General features: G+C 39.6%; 1 protein-coding gene across 1 annotated transcript; it reads right to left on the reverse strand.

Moving 5' to 3' along the window:
* Positions 1-170: 170 nt before the first annotated feature.
* Positions 171-16,810, reverse strand: rab14l (RAB14, member RAS oncogene family, like). Its single transcript, XM_004538051.5, has 8 exons — positions 16,662-16,810; positions 10,654-10,712; positions 9,483-9,536; positions 8,645-8,822; positions 6,145-6,211; positions 3,126-3,213; positions 2,673-2,703; positions 171-2,572 (listed from the first exon to the last, which is right to left on the reverse strand). The coding sequence occupies exons 2-8, from the start codon at positions 10,703-10,705 to the stop codon at positions 2,395-2,397; spliced, it is 648 nt and encodes a 215-aa protein (XP_004538108.1). The 5' UTR covers positions 10,706-10,712; positions 16,662-16,810; the 3' UTR covers positions 171-2,394.
* Positions 16,811-18,251: the final 1,441 nt, after the last annotated feature.

An 18,251-nucleotide genomic window follows, 5' to 3' on the forward strand; every position in this document is an offset into this window, starting at 1 on the left:
GTAGAGCTTTTTCTTCTCACTGCAAAATTTCAGACAGTGTCTTGTGCCAACACGATACCTCCAGCACAAACTGGAACGGTGTGATGCTCTTCGCTTGTAGTAGACAGGATATTAAAAGTGCTCTTCTCATTTGCCGCCACAGATTTTTTTTTAAAAAAAAAGGACACAGCAACAGGTTATGTATAATTTATTTTTTTCTGTCTAGAGTATTTTTTTCATTAAAATCAAAATGTCAACATTTTAAAATCATATACACGCAAGAGAACGCATTTAAATGTTAGCACAGCTCCTTAAAAATTTATACATATGTACGTTTCTTTTTGTACTTAGACAAAAGCAGGAAGTGGTCACTCAAACTGCAGAACAGGTGGGGGACACAGGAAAAAAAAAAAATAAAAGGAAGACCCGGCCGGCCCACTTCCCACGATAACAAAGCAATCCCCCACTCCCCAAAAGAGTTAAGACAGCGATGCAGCCCCTCCCATACAGAGGAGCGACGAAGGGGTGGAAAAAGAAAACAGAATATAAACAGAGTGCCCCACTCTCCGCTCCGTTACAGATATAAGAATCAAGGCAGACATAAATAGTTTGCGCATCATCTCAATCCGCTTCCTCACCCCTCAACCACTCGGCAGGTTCAGTAGTGTGCAGACGGGGTGATGGGGGAGGGTGTCTAGTTATCTGTCCTTTACATACATTTATTAATAGAAACTATGTTACAGAATTTTTCCCAAGCATGAATTACAGGCAACCCACTAGCACACCAACTGTACAGAAATTGGCAGAGCGACCAAATAAATTTCTAAATTCAAAGTACAGTAGCGAGGTCATCACCAGTAGTTAAGAAGCAATATATACAGCTGTCCAATCGGGGAAACACTATGGTACAAATATTCGTACTTGAAAAAGGAGACAGATTTTTTTTCTTTTGTCATGTTTCGGGGGGCACACTGCTTGGTGTCGCTTTATAGGAGGCAGAAAAAATGGGCTCTTTAGTGCGGCTTTGTTGATTATACAGGAGGGACGAGTATATTTTTCCACTTAAACAGTTGGGACTTTGCTCCTAATACTTGGCCATTTAAGATACTGTGACCGTGCCGACTACCTCAAGTACTTCAGTTATTTGTTTCAGTAAAATGTGACAATGAATCTAAAAGAGCTGATTTATTGAATCGAATTGAATTCAGAGAGCAGTGTGAAGAGCAAGTGCAGCAAAACAAAGATTCCAGAGTAATAACATTAATAATAAGGCAACAAACAATGACAAAGAAAATGCTGGTAAAGACAATCTTGTTATACGTGACGTGAGGGAGAGTTTGGGTGTGAAATGGGAGATAAAGAAGAAGAGCTGGTGCAAAATAAAAAAAATCTTTGTGTGACAAAAACAAACAAAAAAGTCACAGGGTGGCTGTTGTTGTTAAAGTGTCATTTTAGCTCAGTCTATACAAACACAGACAAGCTGGAAAACACCCAATATTCCATGTAATAACTCAGTGGAGAGGCCCGGGGAATAATCCACAAAGAATTTCTGGGTAATTCCTAGTTTTCTAGACCCCCCCCCCCCCCTCCTTCTTTCTGAGAATATCAGCATTGCCACATCTGGCAAAGGACTGTGCCAAAGCAGAGAAAGCAGAATTTAAAAGACACAGGCAGGTTTGAATCGAGACCGCTGGAAAAAGCTCCCTCAACTACACATTCCTGGACATGTGCTTAAGAGCGTCTACCCGTGTGGCTGCTTGATACATGACTTCATCACCATTGCGTTCTGCTCCCAAGCAAATAAGCACGAGTGAGATATCACATTTGCGTGTGCTGATAAAATACAGGAAATGTAACCCATGCAGGGGAGGCGGACTCTGGGAATATAATTTAGTTCCAACTGATTGGTGGTGGATGAAACTTAACGCAGTGTTTACATTTCGCATATAGCTATAAAATCCAACATAAAAAAACAGTCTTGCTTTATCATTATCGTATGAACATTACATCTATCTAAAGTGTCAGTGACCTGTGTAATGTGTGGTGGATTCTATGATACTATGATGGAGGGAACTAGGCTGAATGGTGTGAGAGGTTTGTGGGGGGGTGGAAGAAGAAGAGTTATCGGATGACAATACACTGATCGAGATTAAAGAGGAGGAGGAAGAGGAGGAGGAGAAGGGGGAGATGTAGTCCACAAAGCCCAGCTCAGCCTGGCCCAAGTCGATATTCACCCCCCTCTGTTCCTTCCCTCCGCAGCCCTGCTCTCACGCAGCACCTGGTGCAGTGGGATGGGGTGTGAATGCACGGAGGTGGTGGATGGAATGGAGGGGATTGGCAGGACAGGAAAGGGGGTGGGGGGTGGGACAGACAGACAGTGGGAGAAATGGGGCAAAGGGGCTTTTTGCTTGGTCATTAGCAGCCGCAGCCTTCCCTCTGGGGCTGTGGTTCGTTTGTTATCCGGCCGCCCTGAGGGGCCGAGGGCTTATGCTGAACCCCCGACTCGGCAGCATTCAGGTCCAGGCTGCCATCTTGGATATTCTGGTAGATCTTCTTAGCAGCTTCCAGGAAGGCGTCCTCAACGTTTTCACCTCTGAACAGACAGGGCATACACACAAATGTGAGCTACACAGAAGACGGCTGATCGGATCTTGTTCTGCAGGAACTGGAAAGCTGAAGTTGTGCAGACTTACGTTTTTGCGCTGGCTTCCAAGAACAACAAACCTGTTCAACATAAAACAGACACAATGACTGAGTCACTAAAACACAGCGCCAAGTGTGCATACCTCAAATACCAAGTCATCATTCACCCCCTCTTTTAATTAATATTGCTCCATTTCTCCTAGAATTTACTGTCCCACCAAAGTAAACTGAAAGATGTTAATCTTGGCTTTGCCCCCCCCCCCCCCCCTTTTTTTTTTTTTTTTTTTTTTTTTTAAAATAGAGTTCAAATCAAAACCATCTTAGAGACAGATCACAGAAAACTCATTTTAGTGTCAATATTTGTGGACATTTTGTTAAGAATCCCGTGAATATTATCCTGTTGAAAGTTATTCTTAGACAGATGTAAATGGCTAAAATTGCCTCCCACTGAAACCTTTTTCCACCTTAACCTCCCAGCATGCACCGGTTGACGTCTCGCTCACCGTTCTCCTCGGCAAACTGCTTCGCTTCCTCATACGTAACATCCCTCTGGGCCTCCAAGTCGGCTTTATTTCCTATGAGAATGATCACCTAATGATAAACACAAGGGAAGAGAGTGTGAGACGATCCCCTGGACACTTTGTCTGGGAGAAATTTGCTGTCTAATCCTTTGAGAGATAATAAAGCCAAGGGCAATCCAGGAAGACTCCACTACGTTGCTGAGCTAATTTTAAGATATTGATTGAGAGAACGTGTGCTCAACAGGATCCTTAGCAACTGCGATGTAATTAGAGATTTACTGAACTTCTTTCTAAAAGAGTGACAAAATGACTAAACCAAAACTGCTGTACACCACCTTTTACATGCCAATTTCTTTTGCTTTTACTGCAGAATTGTTCAGCACTAGGGCTAATACCGGCAATATTAGGCAATGATAAGAAAATGAAATATCGCGATAGAATATGGCTAAAATGCGCATGCGCAGTGCCTTTGTTTTCATACACACGTGGGAGGGAAAAGCGGATCGTTGAATGAAACAGCTGAACCACAATTGGTTTTTAAAAATGCTGCAACTTCAGTGGTTATGAACTAGTTTGGGTTTCGTCCGTCAGATACACACCAAAGCACGGCTAGCGGGCCGTCGTTATTACCGTGTTTTTCGGAAAACAAGGCACACTTAAAACCAATCCTTTGATTTTCTGAAAAATCGGCAGTGCCCCTTATAATCCGGTGCACCTTATGTATGAATTCTGGTTGTGCTTACTGACCTCGAACCAATTTTATGTGGTACACGGCGCTCAACAATCTGTCAAAAAATGTTTTAGTACGACTTTCGTAAGCTACTAAGCCGCACCGCTTGATGGATTGTCGGAGCATTAAGGCTATCGTAGGCAGGAGCCTCGCCGAGTGATACGTACGGTGCTTCAACATAATATTACCGTACTGTGTGTGTATAACTTTAAGTGAAAATACATTGATGGGGGGTTTTTTGCACTAATAAAGTTGTGGAGTTGTAAAGTATTTTGTCTCGCGTCAATTATATCGTCTAAAACCAAGGCAGGCAGATGTTGGGAGTTGGGGCAGATGCTGTGACAACACCAACAGTGCCACCACTTTGTGCTAAAGTATTTAAAATTGGCAAACAGCAGTTCTATTTCACAGCTCAGCGTAGTTTTGGCTTTTGCTTTTGGAAGATGTACAGTCATCACTGCCCACAGTGCTATGTGCACTGAACACTCATTTGTGATTTGACGCTCTCCTCTCTGGTATGCATGCAAACAAGATCAGAAACCACCTGTCAGTGGAGTCAGATCTGCCCGTTTCACAACATTAACACAAGTTTAGAAGAATCCTCATCTTTACAGCTCAGATGAAACACATTTAACCTATTAGACTGATCAAAATTATTCTAATCTGTTATAAATATATTAAGGATAGCTGTATATACTGTTTAGGGACATGAAAACAAATTATTTGATTTCTTTCCCTCAACCTGAGGCACATTCTGTTTCATAGTAAAGGCCTCAGGTTTATCTCCAGTCTTTTTAGTGTTTAGAAGTGGGGTCACTTCCCAGGATACATCACCATGGTAACTTATGCTGAAGTTTATATTAGATAAGAGATCAACTTGTACAGAAATCAGCACCTGCTCACCAATCAGTCCTCTGAAAAAAAAAATACATTATAATTCCTAGAAGATCCGGTGGATCTTTGTAAGAAAGTGAGTTTTTGGGTTGTTTTTTTTCTTAGGGACCGTCTAAAGATTTTGTCTCTTTGTGACAAGCATCAAAATAAATAAAAAAATAATAAAAAATGGATGGCTGCAAGCAATGTTACACATGCAAGAAACTCTTAATTTTTTTTTTTTTTAAAACATGTATTAGTATAGCAATATCACCCCTAACCCTTCAACTTGTTGATTGCATATAAAATTAATTATGAATAATAATTATTATTGATTTATAGGATTTTATTTCTTCTTTACTTGCCATCTTCTTTCACACTGGCTCTAAAAGAGCCTAGTCACACTGAATTTAATTATAAATACTGTCAGATGTTCCGATGAGTTAAAGATGGGGGATTACTCAAACGTATGTAACTAAAACATTTTGGGGGGCAATTTCCATGCTGGCTTTAAATAAGTTATGTAGCACACTGTCACTAACTGCAGTGCTGTATGGCACTTTAATACTCCTATTCATACTGTATTCTTTCACACACTGGCTGCAGAAGCTCTGCTCAGAACATTGAGCATCATGTGTTTAACTTCTTCAGATTTATCTAACATTACAGTTTGCTCTCTGTTAGTAAAATAATTCAGCTATGATACCAGTAAACCTCTGTGTTTGTGACTGATCACATGCTGCCAACACTGCCTCTATGTTTGTGTTCACAACTAAACTAGGTAAAAGTCTATGTTGACTTTAAGTTGATAACCACCTTTGTGTAAATGTTTAGCAGGATTAATAATATTGGTGTAGCTTGATGGATTCACTTCATAGTAAAAGTCCCAGATTTAACAACTTCAAAGTGTTCAGATTCTGTAAAAGTGGACTGTGCCAGAAAGAAACCAAAAACTTAATACTGTTCATATTAGCTTAGTAAAGTTTACTTGTACTCGTCATTAAAATGAGCAGTGGATAACACAGCTCCATACAAAGCCTGTGTATAGTTGTGACTGGATATACAGAAACATCCCTTTTTGCTTTCTGCCATCTAAAATGTGAACAGGAAGTGTCATGTTGCACAAACACACTTCCCTGATGGAACACAGACCTCTGAGAGTGAGAGCAGGAAGGTTTAGAGCTAATCATATTTACCAAGAAAAACCTATTTAAGAAATGGACAGGGCTGAGTGGCTCCAAAAAGACTAACAGGGGGGTGACAAAGGGATAAACAGCATAGCGACAACTTAAAGCAATTAAAAGAAGAGAAATCAATGCAGAAAGAGAGTGCAGAGACGAGGCTGTGGAGACACGTGTGCAGCTTAAGACAATCATTAATTTCAGTGCGTGTACTCACAGTATTGGGGTTGGTGAGGTTTCTGGCATCAGTCAGCCAGCTGCTGAGATGGTTGTACGTGCTTCTCCTGTTTGACATCAGAGGGACAGAGGTTACTATGACGACAAGCAAAGACATAACATCCTGCCATCTCTGAGGATGGATTTGAAAAGAGGCAGCAGCTGCCATATAATACAGGCAACAATAACCATGGAGGAAATCATCTGGGAGTTATGGATACATCTGGAAGTGATACTGCTTTCTCCAGATCATAAGTATAAACTTTATTTATATCAACAGCTTCCTGTGCCTGACGATGCAGCTACCAACTCCAATGCCACATTATCCAAGTTACAGCCTCATTTCCATTTTCCAATAAATGAACCAGTCCTCAAAATTTTATTTTGAGCCATCAAGTTAACAAATTCAGACGCCCTGAAGTCTGCTCACAAGATTTCAGGCAGGTTACGAGACAGACAATTCTGCATTGGTTTCTTGACCTCCAGAGACCCGAGCTCTTGTTCCTGGTACATTTTTAATTTCTCCTAGATAGTGGTTAACACATTTGTCTTGCATGCAAAAGATTTGGGCACAAATGTAGCCCAGCGGTGACAAGCTACTCCATGTGGATAAATAGGTGGGTTGCATCAGAAAGGGCATCCGGCGTAAATTTAGATATCTGTGCCAAATCAAATATGTGAATCCATCCACTAGTGGTGAGCCTTTGGGAAATAAGTGAGCAGCTCAGGGTAACTCAGTCAAAGTAACTCTTTTTGGCTGTGATTAGTTGGACTGATAAGTATATAAACTAAACTTTGCCTTCAAAAGGGAAGTGATCACTTTGTTACAGAGTAATTACAAAGAAAAACATGTCTTCATATGGTAAATGGACTGGTTCTGATATAGCAGTTTTTGACTGAGCACTCAGAGCACATTATACAACGCTCCTAATTCACCCATTTACACCTATTCATGTAATAATGAATGCATCCATCTAACCTGGATATTGCACACCAAAGGATATTTGCCTTGCAGCAGTGATCGAACCACCAACCTTCAGATTAGCAGATGACCTGCTCTACCTCCTGAGCTAGAGCCACCCCATGTAGGGACAATGAGTTTATTCAACAGCATAACACAGTGAACTGAACAGTGCTTAAAGTACTGAGCAGAAAAAAGGGGAAAGTGCAGGAAAGCTCAAATATAATGAGTCCCTATGAACACACAGGGTCTCTGGAGGTTAAAAGAAATAATTTGAATGTTACTTATCCAACACAACCTACTGTCTACACTGGTGTGGCCCATGTTAATAACAAATGTATACATAAAAACAGAAGAATGCAAATGAAAGCCACATCTTTTCATTAAAGGATATGGTTATAGTTAGGTGTATAGTCACAGCAACCATAGATGACAAAGAAAACACTGCGTTGGCACTCATTTAGCCCTAGAGGCCATACTGGAGGTGGTTGCAGTTTGGACAGACATTCCACATGTTCAGCTGTGTTTGGGTAAGAAGGTCAGTCGCATGCAGTAACACAAACTATTTGTATTTGTTCAGGAGTAGGTGTGCTGGGCTGAACGGTGCGGTTATCAAATGTTCATGCTTTCCTTTAACTTCCTCTTTCTGCACAATGCACTATATGGCTATTGTGTACACTAGGGCTGCACGATTTTGCATAAAATGAGAATCACGATTTTTTTGCTTAGAATTGAGATCACGATTCTCTCACGCTTTTCTTTTCCAGTATAAATATTTATTGCGCTTATTAACTGCACATCAACTTCGTAACAGTTGAGACTGAACATAAAAACAATAAACATAAAAACAACAAATGTCTCACATTTTGTTGTTGTCGCAAAATGTACTGCTTGAAATTCCGTCTCCACCGTTGCTCGACGCTGCGTGTATAGAGCAGGTAGTGCAACAATAGAAAAATAGTTGCGGGATGGCACTGTGTAGCGTTTGTTTAGGGTGTTGATGATTTTCCTAAATCCCTCGTTTTGCACAGTGTTGATGGGAGCCATATCTTTGGTCAGGTGATAAGTGATAGCCTCCGTAATTTCTTTGTGCCTGCGGGAGTTCGACGTGTATAGGGAAGCGCTGTATAAGGATCCCGTTGTTGATGTTTGGGTGGTTGACCGGGACGATTTTCTCCTGTCACTTTCTTGTCATCCCTGACGTGCTCTCCGTTGTTTTTTCCCTGCCAATTTTAGCAGCCAGCTCCTGTATTACGTGGTATAAGGCTCCGCTCTTGTCATTTGTTGAGCAGGAAGAGTGAGCGCTTGTTTTCATGCAGATTACGTCCCGGATCAAAATGCGGTACAATCGTCGTCGTCTCTCGTTTTTTTTTTTTTTTTTTTTTTTAAATCGTTGTCATTTGGAAATGAGATCGCACATAAGTATGAATTGAGATCGCGATTTTCTAATGATTAATCGTGCAGCTCTAGTGTACACTGTCAAAGTTTCTGTGTTAAGCAGTGACCATGACTGCATCAATACATAACAAGCACGCTCTACCTGGTGATGTCGTAGACCATAAGCGCCCCTGCGGCCCCGCGGTAGTAGGAGCGGGTGACGGCCCTGAAGCGCTCTTGTCCTGCTGTGTCCCAGATCTGGAGCTTGATCTTCTGCCCACTTACTTCGATTATCCTCGTACCAAACTCCACGCCAATAGTATGAGGGCAGTCAGCCATGACTGGGGAGAATAAGTATGTCAATGAATTCTACTGTTGCCCTTACTAATGTTTTTGTATTTCAAGTCTTTCTTCTGTCATCCGTTTTGTGAACTTTAACAAAACACGTGCCTAGTTTGAACTTAAAATTACGTAGTAACAAACATTATTCAATATGTATAGGTCACACATAGCCAACTTGTTCCTACTGTACGGCAGCAGCAGTTGCATCAATAATTAATCGCAGTCTTTAAAGTCATCACTTTGTCTAAACTGCAAACACTCTTGATGTATCAATTTGTTTGAAACTGCCACTGAAACCCTCTTCTACATCACTCCAGTGTGTGTATGCATGTGTGCACTGGTGTATGGGTGCAGGCAGGATGCGATTGTGGACAAGTGAATGAGTAACACAGCATCTGGCTTGTTAATAGTAGCACTAAACAACTGAGCTGAATGGTAATGGGAGGCTGCAGCTGGCTCATACACAGAAGAAGAGACTCTCACTGTTGAGCTCACACTCCACATCTATGCTGCTGACTTCCGCTGGTGTATAAAAGAAATCCAAAGAGATTTAGCCACTCCAGTTAAACCTGGCAAATCTCACATGCACTGGGGCACACGCAGAGATGAAAAGGAGTCAAAAGAAAAAAAAAAAAAAAAAAAAGCAGGGCAGCACTTACATTTCTTTTCTGTGAACTGGTGAAGCAAACATGACTTCCCTACCCCCATGTCCCCTGTGGAGAGAAACTCAGGTCAACCAAGGAAATAACAGAAGAACAACAGTTCTCTATTCAAGCCTGAAGTGTTGCCCCCATGCATGATGCAGCAGACCCTCAGTGACAGTCAGCAACTACACTTAAAATTTCATGTGGACTTAATGAGAGAGACAGACGGGGATAGATGCACTTGAGTGTATGTGGTCCTGCAGATTTTGACAATAAATGTTTTTTATTGTCGAAAAACATTTTCTCACTAATGGTACATCTATATTATGCTTTGATTAAGTCTGAAGTACTTTTGCACTTCAAAATACCCCCAATAAATTTGCTGTGAACAATATCATACACCTAAGTCATATAAAACTTACTAAAAATACTTAATTTCCAGCTGCGCGTCATGTAGCTGGAGTTGAGTGTTTTAACCGATGCATGAAACTATACATTTTTAGACATAAGTTGTAACAGCCGCCGTTTTCTTTGTGAGTATTTATTACACAGCGTGTAAGCCTGTTCTAACGTTTGCGTCTAAGGTTTATTTTTTAGCACCTGACGGCTCTTTTTTTACTTCTCATCCGTAAATAATCTGCTCTTTCACGTGATTCAGTTTATTTTGAAAAGTCTCAACAGGATCTTGAGCTTTATTGTGAAAGGTGTATGTGGAACATAAACAAGCGGACACGCAATGCTGTTACCGTCGTTATTGCTAACCACAACGCATAAAAACAGGCGCTTGTCCATCCGTAGTGTGGTTATATAAAATACAAGAGAAAGAGAGAACTTTAAGAAATTAATATAGCCACTACAGTGACCATCAAAACGATGAAAAATATTGACGTAAACAGTTTATTTTGCGACACCACAAAACAAATGATAGCGTAAAATGAAACGATAGATGTTTTTATATCGTCATCCGATATATATCGTTATATCGAACAGCCCTATGCCAGAACACCCCCTTGTTAGAAGTACTCAGTTATGTTACCTTCAAAAATGGACTAATATGACATACGCTGGACCCACTCAAAGCCACCATGTAATGGAAGTACAATAAATGTGCAGTTTGTGAGAAGTGCCATCAATATTAGTCACTAGAGAGCCTCCAAACTGCTGGCAATTGGTACTGATCACTTACCGATAATGATGTATTTGAAAATGTAGGAGTAGTTGTACGGTGCGGTGGCCATTGTGGCTCTGAAAGAGGAAAAACAGAAGAACAGTTTAGCCACTTAAACCTTTAACAGAGAAAAGCAACTTTTACAGTCAGTTTCCCTGAACACTTCCACTAATCTTCCACTCAGATCAGCAAGAGGTTTACTAATCTGGTAAGGTTTTGACTCCATATAAATAAACTGCACATGATGCAATGAATAAGAAAAGACAAAGACAATTAAGCATGGACAGCTCTTTCTCACACCTTCTGCACTTTATGCAAAAACAACACGATGTGTGGATATAAATAAAACAACAAGTCCTGTAGTAACAGTAATGGAGCCGCTTACTGTTTAATGACTGTGTTACAGGTGTGATTACTGATCTCCAGTAAAAGCTGTACAAATTCCAGCGAGTAGTTACAGGATTAGCATAGTCCTGAAGTGAAGGTTCAGACAGCTGAGAAGGCTGATTACATTCATGACCAAAAGGACTAACTACACAAAAGCTTCAAGAACACAAATAAATTTAACTCATCAGCAATTGAACGTGGATTTTTTTTCAATGTTGTTTTTTGTTTCTAATATGAAGGGAAAAACCTGCCAAACACAATTTTGGCGCCAAGCATAAAAGTAAATTTACCAGAACTGTGATTTACATTAAATTGGTTTAGGTTCATTCAAAATACTTTAAATAATAAATGCTATAAATAATGCTTTGAATAAATTGTGTTTATCAAATGGACAAACATAACATGAAAATCCCTATACTTTAATTGTACATAAAGCAACCAGAGGGTACATTTCCATGCATGAACTATCCAACAATACTTTTTACTAGATGGAGGGATATTAAACTAGCAGGTGATATGATTCAAATACTTTGCAAAAGTCTTGTACCACTGCTCATTTCCTTTATATTAACTTTTCAAGGAAGTTTCCAGTGTTATTTTTTTTATTTTTTTTAAGTAGTGTTAAGCAGTAGTTCTGCAGGCTTTCTGAAGGTCTTTTAAAGTTTTTCTTTGGACACTTGCTGCCGAGGCCTGGTCATGTTTGAGGCTTCATTATAGCCAGTGGTGCTGGTGATCTTGCCCAAATTGACAGAATTATGAATGCAGAAAAGTACTGTCACATTTAATAAATAAATAAATAAATAAATAAATAAATAAATAAATAAATAAATAATACGGTCTGCGCCACTCTACAACACCCTTACTACAGAAAATCACAAATATACTTCAGAGTACTCATATCTACGACAACCTTTGAAGGGTGAGACCAGAGAGGTGATGGATCTTTTTTAACAGTGTTAGAGCTTTTCAGTTATTAGAAAGACTTTCAAGAAGGAATCCCATTACCTTCCTGTCTCAATCTCACTTCTGAGAAGGCTCTTTCAGACTTTCACTCCTTTCCATTAATCTGACAACATCACACATGCACACACCTCTTAGCAGAAATGATGCCGAGAACTAAAGGTGTGGTCGTTTGATTCCACAGTTGCTGCTGACAGTGCTCATTTCCAACAGCGCAAAAGACCTGCTGCATGGGAGGCATAGCACTGAAGCAACTGCGGATGCTTCAGTGTTCACAATCAAACCAGAATTACAACAATTATATTACAACTAGGTCCATTAATAGGCATTGTTAGGATCTATAAATACCAAATACTGATAACAGTAATTACCGCTTATCAACACTACTCACCATATTGCGGTAAAATAAAGAAATACCAGCAGCTGGCTTACCAGTGATTTTTAAAATCTTAATTACTAGTAAGTAAAGTAGTAAGAAGGTATGAGGGTGTCAGTCTGTAATTTTTTTTTTTTTTTAAACAATCAATTTTGGTATAAAATTCCTTTAACACTAAGGCTAGGCAAGAAAAGAGAAAAAACCAACAACCTTGCCACGCTATTTTTTTTCTTTTCACCAGATTATATTCATGATTATTGATATCAACCACAATATAAATGAAATCACTGTTTTTCAAGCTTAATTTTAATTAATTTAGATGTAAACACTTTTTTTGTCAAAACTTCAACAAATTCACTGTAGAATGTTATACGGGTGTCTGTGTTTATGAATAATATTAAACAAACAAAAAAGGCACGAGAGTATAGTACTGCCTCTGAGGGGCAGCAAGACTCGTACATGGATCAGATGTGCGACTTGACCCCAAATGTGATGTGGTCACCAAGCTGTGTCTCTACGCTCTGTGTGTGGTTGGCAAAGCGAGAACTGTTTATGCCCAGGGAGTTGGTGACAAGGGTCAATTACTTGAATCAGTTGGTTACATCTGAAAATTTCAACTGTGCTTACTGGCATCATGACTTTTACAACACAGGTTGGTTGTTGCATCAGTGACGTCTGCGTTACTCTGTATTTTGTCGTAAGGCGTGGTATAGGAGAAAGTTCTGGGACTGTCGTCTTGTGCTGTGCAGGTAAATGGTCAACTGTGCACGTGGCAAAACGATACTTGCCTTTGTAAAAACATGTTTTTGACACATTTTCCAGTGTATGCTACTTTTCTTTCTTGTCAAACTTTAAAAAGCCAAAAATAAATAGCCAACCTCCACACCACTGAACTCTTTGGACCCTCAAATATACATCCTATCCTATATCATATCCTCATCTTTTGGGCCTTGGGCCAAGTCTGTCAGGTTGTTATGTTCTATAACGCTATTACTCAAGTTTGAACATTTTGTGTTGTCATTTTGTCTCATCTCATTTACAAACCTAATGTACTGTTGTGTACTTCTCATATGCTATTTGCATGAACCTAACGTGATGCGGCTGTTCCAACCACACAACTGGCTCAGCGCAGTGATATTCTCATTCTCACCTTTCGTGTTATCTGTCAAAACATGGATGGAATGAATTCTATACTGATCTCGTATTTCTATGAAGGAAAATTATTTTGTGATAGTTACCTTAATTACTGCTGCACAGTATTAAATCGAGATGCTGCTGTACACGATTGACTGCTGTAGGAGTAGTAAATAATTCAGACTTAATCAAAAGAATAATCATTCAGCAGACAAATGATTTCTCTGTAACTTGAAAAGATAATCTGCCTTAAACCAGTGTCATTCTCACATGAAGTTCAAAGGAAACTATACTGCAGTCAGAGCAGTTCCTAGAAACCGAAATCACAGTGCCCGAGCACAACACAATGCTGGTTTTACGCACGTACTTCTACATCTGCAGATTGGTGACCAAATTTGATTGGTCAGCTTAATTTAAACTCAATCGTTAGAAATGCATGTAGCAAGAGAAAAAGTGGAAATAGAAAAAGCAAATAAATGGAAAAATACAGACAGCAAAAGAAGAAAAAAGTGCAAGAAACAGAATAAAAAAAATTGAGTACATGGTTGAAATAAAGACATAAGACGCTGCAGGCTACTTAACTGAGGTTGAATCAGATAAAGATATCAATTAAACTTTAGCTTTTATAACAGTAAAAACAATGTTGGGTCACAAACCCTCATGTTTACACATACTCATATTGACTCGAGCTTTGACTGAGGAAAAAAACTAGAAATGTGACAACTGAAAACAAGACAGAAATATAGGTGTACAAAGACAAATTAAAACTAGACAGCTAACAATGTAGTAGTTGTATTTTTCTTAATTAATAAGAGCAAAAGTTCCTGAGTGTTATATTTTCAAGAGATGTAAACAACTCTTAGCGCTAGCAGTGCCTTTGTGACTGTGTTTCTGTGGGTGGTCCAAGAAAAGATTTGGCACAGTCTTCTGCAACTTGACCTGTGCTTTAGTGTTTAATCACACCACCAACAAGCAGCTAACTACAGCAAAAAAAATAATATATATAAAAAAAAATGTATGCATAAACTTCCTATTTATAAATGCCCGTATTCTATCCAGGTACCAGACTTGGGGTTGCTCCATAGAAGTAATAAATTACACAGTACCTTTTCATTCGCTCACTATTCACATAAGTGAAGAACCTTTGTAATGAAATTAACAATATAACTGTAACTGTAAAGTGATTACTGAATTTAGTACAATAACACATTATGTTACTACATTACCAAAAACGTAATCTGTAATCACTGGTGGATACCTACATTATTTCTACATTGTGGTGCATTATCAAGTCTGAAATCATCGTGAAAAATCACAAACACAGTAGACACAATGTATGTTTACATTTCATTAATCCCTACAGTGTGATTCATGTGGGTAAAGACAAAACATAACATTGCACTTATGCTCCACACCATGATTTAGTATAGGACCTTGAAGCTGTCACACCTCACTACCATCCTTTTAACTCCCAACATATTGTTTCACACACTCTTTTTCTAGGCTCTCTGCTGTCACATGACCCTCATGTGGTCTCTCTAGCTCCAAAGTGATGGCCTGTTGATTTTGCACAATCCCCAGAAAGAGCAAAAGTAAAATGTGACTTGGCTGTGACATTCGACTTCATTTTACACCTTTTTTTCCTCCCACCGCTACACATGGCATAGAAATAAACCCCATGAGTATCAGTCAAGGAGAAGGCGAGTCAAGACCATGTGACCAGACTGCAGCCTCAGCACTTCTCCTTTCCTGAAGCTTTCTCTAGAGAAACAGGGACACTGCCTTTCTTCCTCTCAACAGACATTCCTCATAGAGGCAAAGAGATGATGTGATTTCAGGAAATCATGACACATATAGTCACACTGTCTCCGTGATGTTCAGACCCACCACTCAAATCACGTGACTAAAAAGAACGTGATACCCCATAGCTATTATATACACTCTTGAAGGACGCTACCGCGATACAAAAATGAGTGACGTGTTTACATGCTTACAGTAAAACAAAAAACTAAATATTAAGTAACGCGGTAATAATTTAAGATAATGTCCACTAACACACAGTGCACTAACACCAGAAACAGAAATGATGCAGCACTTTAAATGTCGACGAAGGCAAAGCTATCCAAATTTCGACCATACAAAAGTTACCATCGTTAACTCAATGACCAATTTTATTTATTTATTTATTTTAAATCGTGTATGCCTGCTCTTTGGAAAAAGGACACCCAAATAAGAAGCTAATACACTACCGGCTAAGGGATTAGCATTGCAGTACAGGAAAAAAAATCGCTTTGTTACAGTTATTCCTACACAAAAACAAGGAATTAGACGGGCCAGTCAAATCCATCGTCAAACCCGACTTGGATATCGGAGGTTGACCCTTCAATATGGAACCCTAACGAAATGCCTGTTTCTTACCGACGGCGACTAGCTTAACGTTAGCTTGACAACCGGCAAAAATGACAGCGTCGCTATGACTAAATCTCTGAGATTAGATTCCATGCGTGAAAAAAAGAGTGCTGCTACGAAGCGGAAATGGATATAAAACCTGATACTGACTTGAACAGACATTTAGATGGCAAATTCAGATAAATATACGGCCTTAAATTGGATGTTTTGACAAACAAGTTTGCGTTAGCTAGTCACTTGCTAGCTGACAGAGACGGATAACAACAAATCCCATAAATCAAAGCACATAAGCCACCTGCCCTCATCGCCACACAAACAGCTGATTTAAATGCATTATTGAGTAAAAACAGGTTCAGAAACGCAACCTGGCCTGAGCCCAATTTCATGAAAAATGCCTCAATACACTAAACTAACGAAAGCTAGCGACAGTTTTAGCAGGCTAGTTTGTCAGCTAATGGCAAACACGTAACGCGTTATCTTGTTATTTCAAGAAAACCAAGCCCTTTGTCGTAAACAGTAGCATTTTTTCCATAACCGTTTAATATGTGATGCCTCACAATATTGGACTTAGAACCCAACCTTGCATTAGTCATCTGTTAGCTACCATCGTTAGCTTTCCACCTAGCTGACTCCTGGAAAACACAAGAAAGCTTAACACTTCCAAGGGTTTCTTCGTTTAAATATCAGTTTCTCTACATTTATTACACATTACACGGGCGTCTATGAGTGCAATCAAATACCCCCCTTCTGCTGTCCTTACCAGATATTAAGTCTTTTGCGCTTTGAGCTGTTCACAGGAGGTATGCAGGTTATCCTGGCTCAAGTATGATCTGTCTATCCAAGATGGCTGCTCACGGCACAGGGTTTCCTCTGCTCTATACAATGGGCTTCTGGGACAAAGAGCCTCGTATGCGGCGATTTGCAACTTATGCACTGCCTCCTCGAAGGTAATCACCTTCACAGGTGTATTCTTGCAAAGGTTACTACTCTCGTAAACTGCTTAACAGGGAGCAATCGTCATGTCACACTATGAAATAATCACTTTGGTGAAATCATGAGCCACTATAAGAGGGAAAGTTCAAAATTTTAGCAAGCTTCATCTGCCACCTGAGAGGTTTAGGCTTGTGGAGTACGCTCAAATGCATCTGGTCAGCAGATGTTAAAAGAGTTACAACAGCACCATCAGCACACAGCAACACAAAACAATACTAGAACTCCATCGAGGGGCATCGCTAAGATCTTGAAACACTGTGAACTTAGCCCAACCATGAAATCATTTGATTTTCACTGGAAACAGTGGCTTAAATATATTCTTACAATATGATTACTATATATTTTATAGTAAAGTTAATATAAAATGTCAGACACTGTGCTTCACCCTTATAACAATTGGCAATGTTACCAGCGAATGGCCTCCAAAACCCTAAAACTGCACAACACAGGCCTTCACATCCTTTCACAGCAGAGTTTGCAAGCCTATCCAAATCTATCTATTTAGACATATAACACTGGCCTCAAAAATGTACCATAAGTAGGGGCTCTAAAAATACATAATTTTGATAGATGCACAAAAAATAGAAGAGTAAAATAAATTAAAAATTGGATAAGAAAATAATTCAGCAAGATGCATGTTTTTCTTCTTTCATGTGATCTTTGCTCTGATTTTTTTTGTTTTGTAGATGACAGTTTGTGTCAAATAAAACATGTGCTATAATTATATATTATCACAATATATGTAAACATATAACTCTCCTACCTGAGCATCCTTCAGTTTTTTTAAGACAGTTGTCAATATACTAGGTGAACTGTTTTGTTGTTTGCGCTGGGTATGGTAAATGGACAGGTTCTTAAGCACGTCATACAACATGCCTAATTCACTCATTCATTCAAGCACTTTTTTTGCTATGCGTAAGTGCTTCTGTCTAACATTCTGACACATTCACACTCTGATGGATGCATCAGAGAGCAAGTTGTGGTTCGTCTCTTGCCCAAGGATATTTGGCATGCAGACTGGAGGGATCAAACCACCAAACTTCCCATTAGTAAATGACCTGCTCTACCTCCTTTTTTGCTCTTTTAATTTTTGCTCTGATTATTCTGATCAGCACAATGGTGCAGTGGATGGCACTGTGGCATCACAGCAAGAAGGTCCTGCGTTTGAATCCAGCAGCTGACTTGGGCCTTTCAGTGAGGAGTTTGCATGTTCTCACCTTGCTTCCGTGGGTTCTCTTTGGGTACGTCGACTTCCTCCCACAGTCCAAAGACAGGGTGAATGTAACAAGTAGAAGAAAATGATTTGACGCAAGTTCAGACTATATACACAAAAATAAACTACCAAAGTTCAAACCCA

The sequence above is a fragment of the Maylandia zebra genome, linkage group LG7 (assembly GCF_041146795.1).
Source record: "Maylandia zebra isolate NMK-2024a linkage group LG7, Mzebra_GT3a, whole genome shotgun sequence".
Taxonomy (NCBI): domain Eukaryota; kingdom Metazoa; phylum Chordata; class Actinopteri; order Cichliformes; family Cichlidae; genus Maylandia; species Maylandia zebra.

Excerpts from the sequence above, each read along its gene's own strand:
- rab14l (XM_004538051.5), bottom strand. The coding sequence starts at position 10,705 with ATGGCCACCGCACCGTACAACTACTCCTACATTTTCAAATACATCATT. Across the intron at positions 8,823-9,482 it reads CCAGTTCACAGAAAAGAAAT|TCATGGCTGACTGCCCTCAT; the intron begins GTAAGTGCTGCC and ends TATTCTCCCCAG. Across the intron at positions 3,214-6,144 it reads ACCTCACCAACCCCAATACT|GTGATCATTCTCATAGGAAA; the intron begins GTGAGTACACGC and ends GTTTATCATTAG.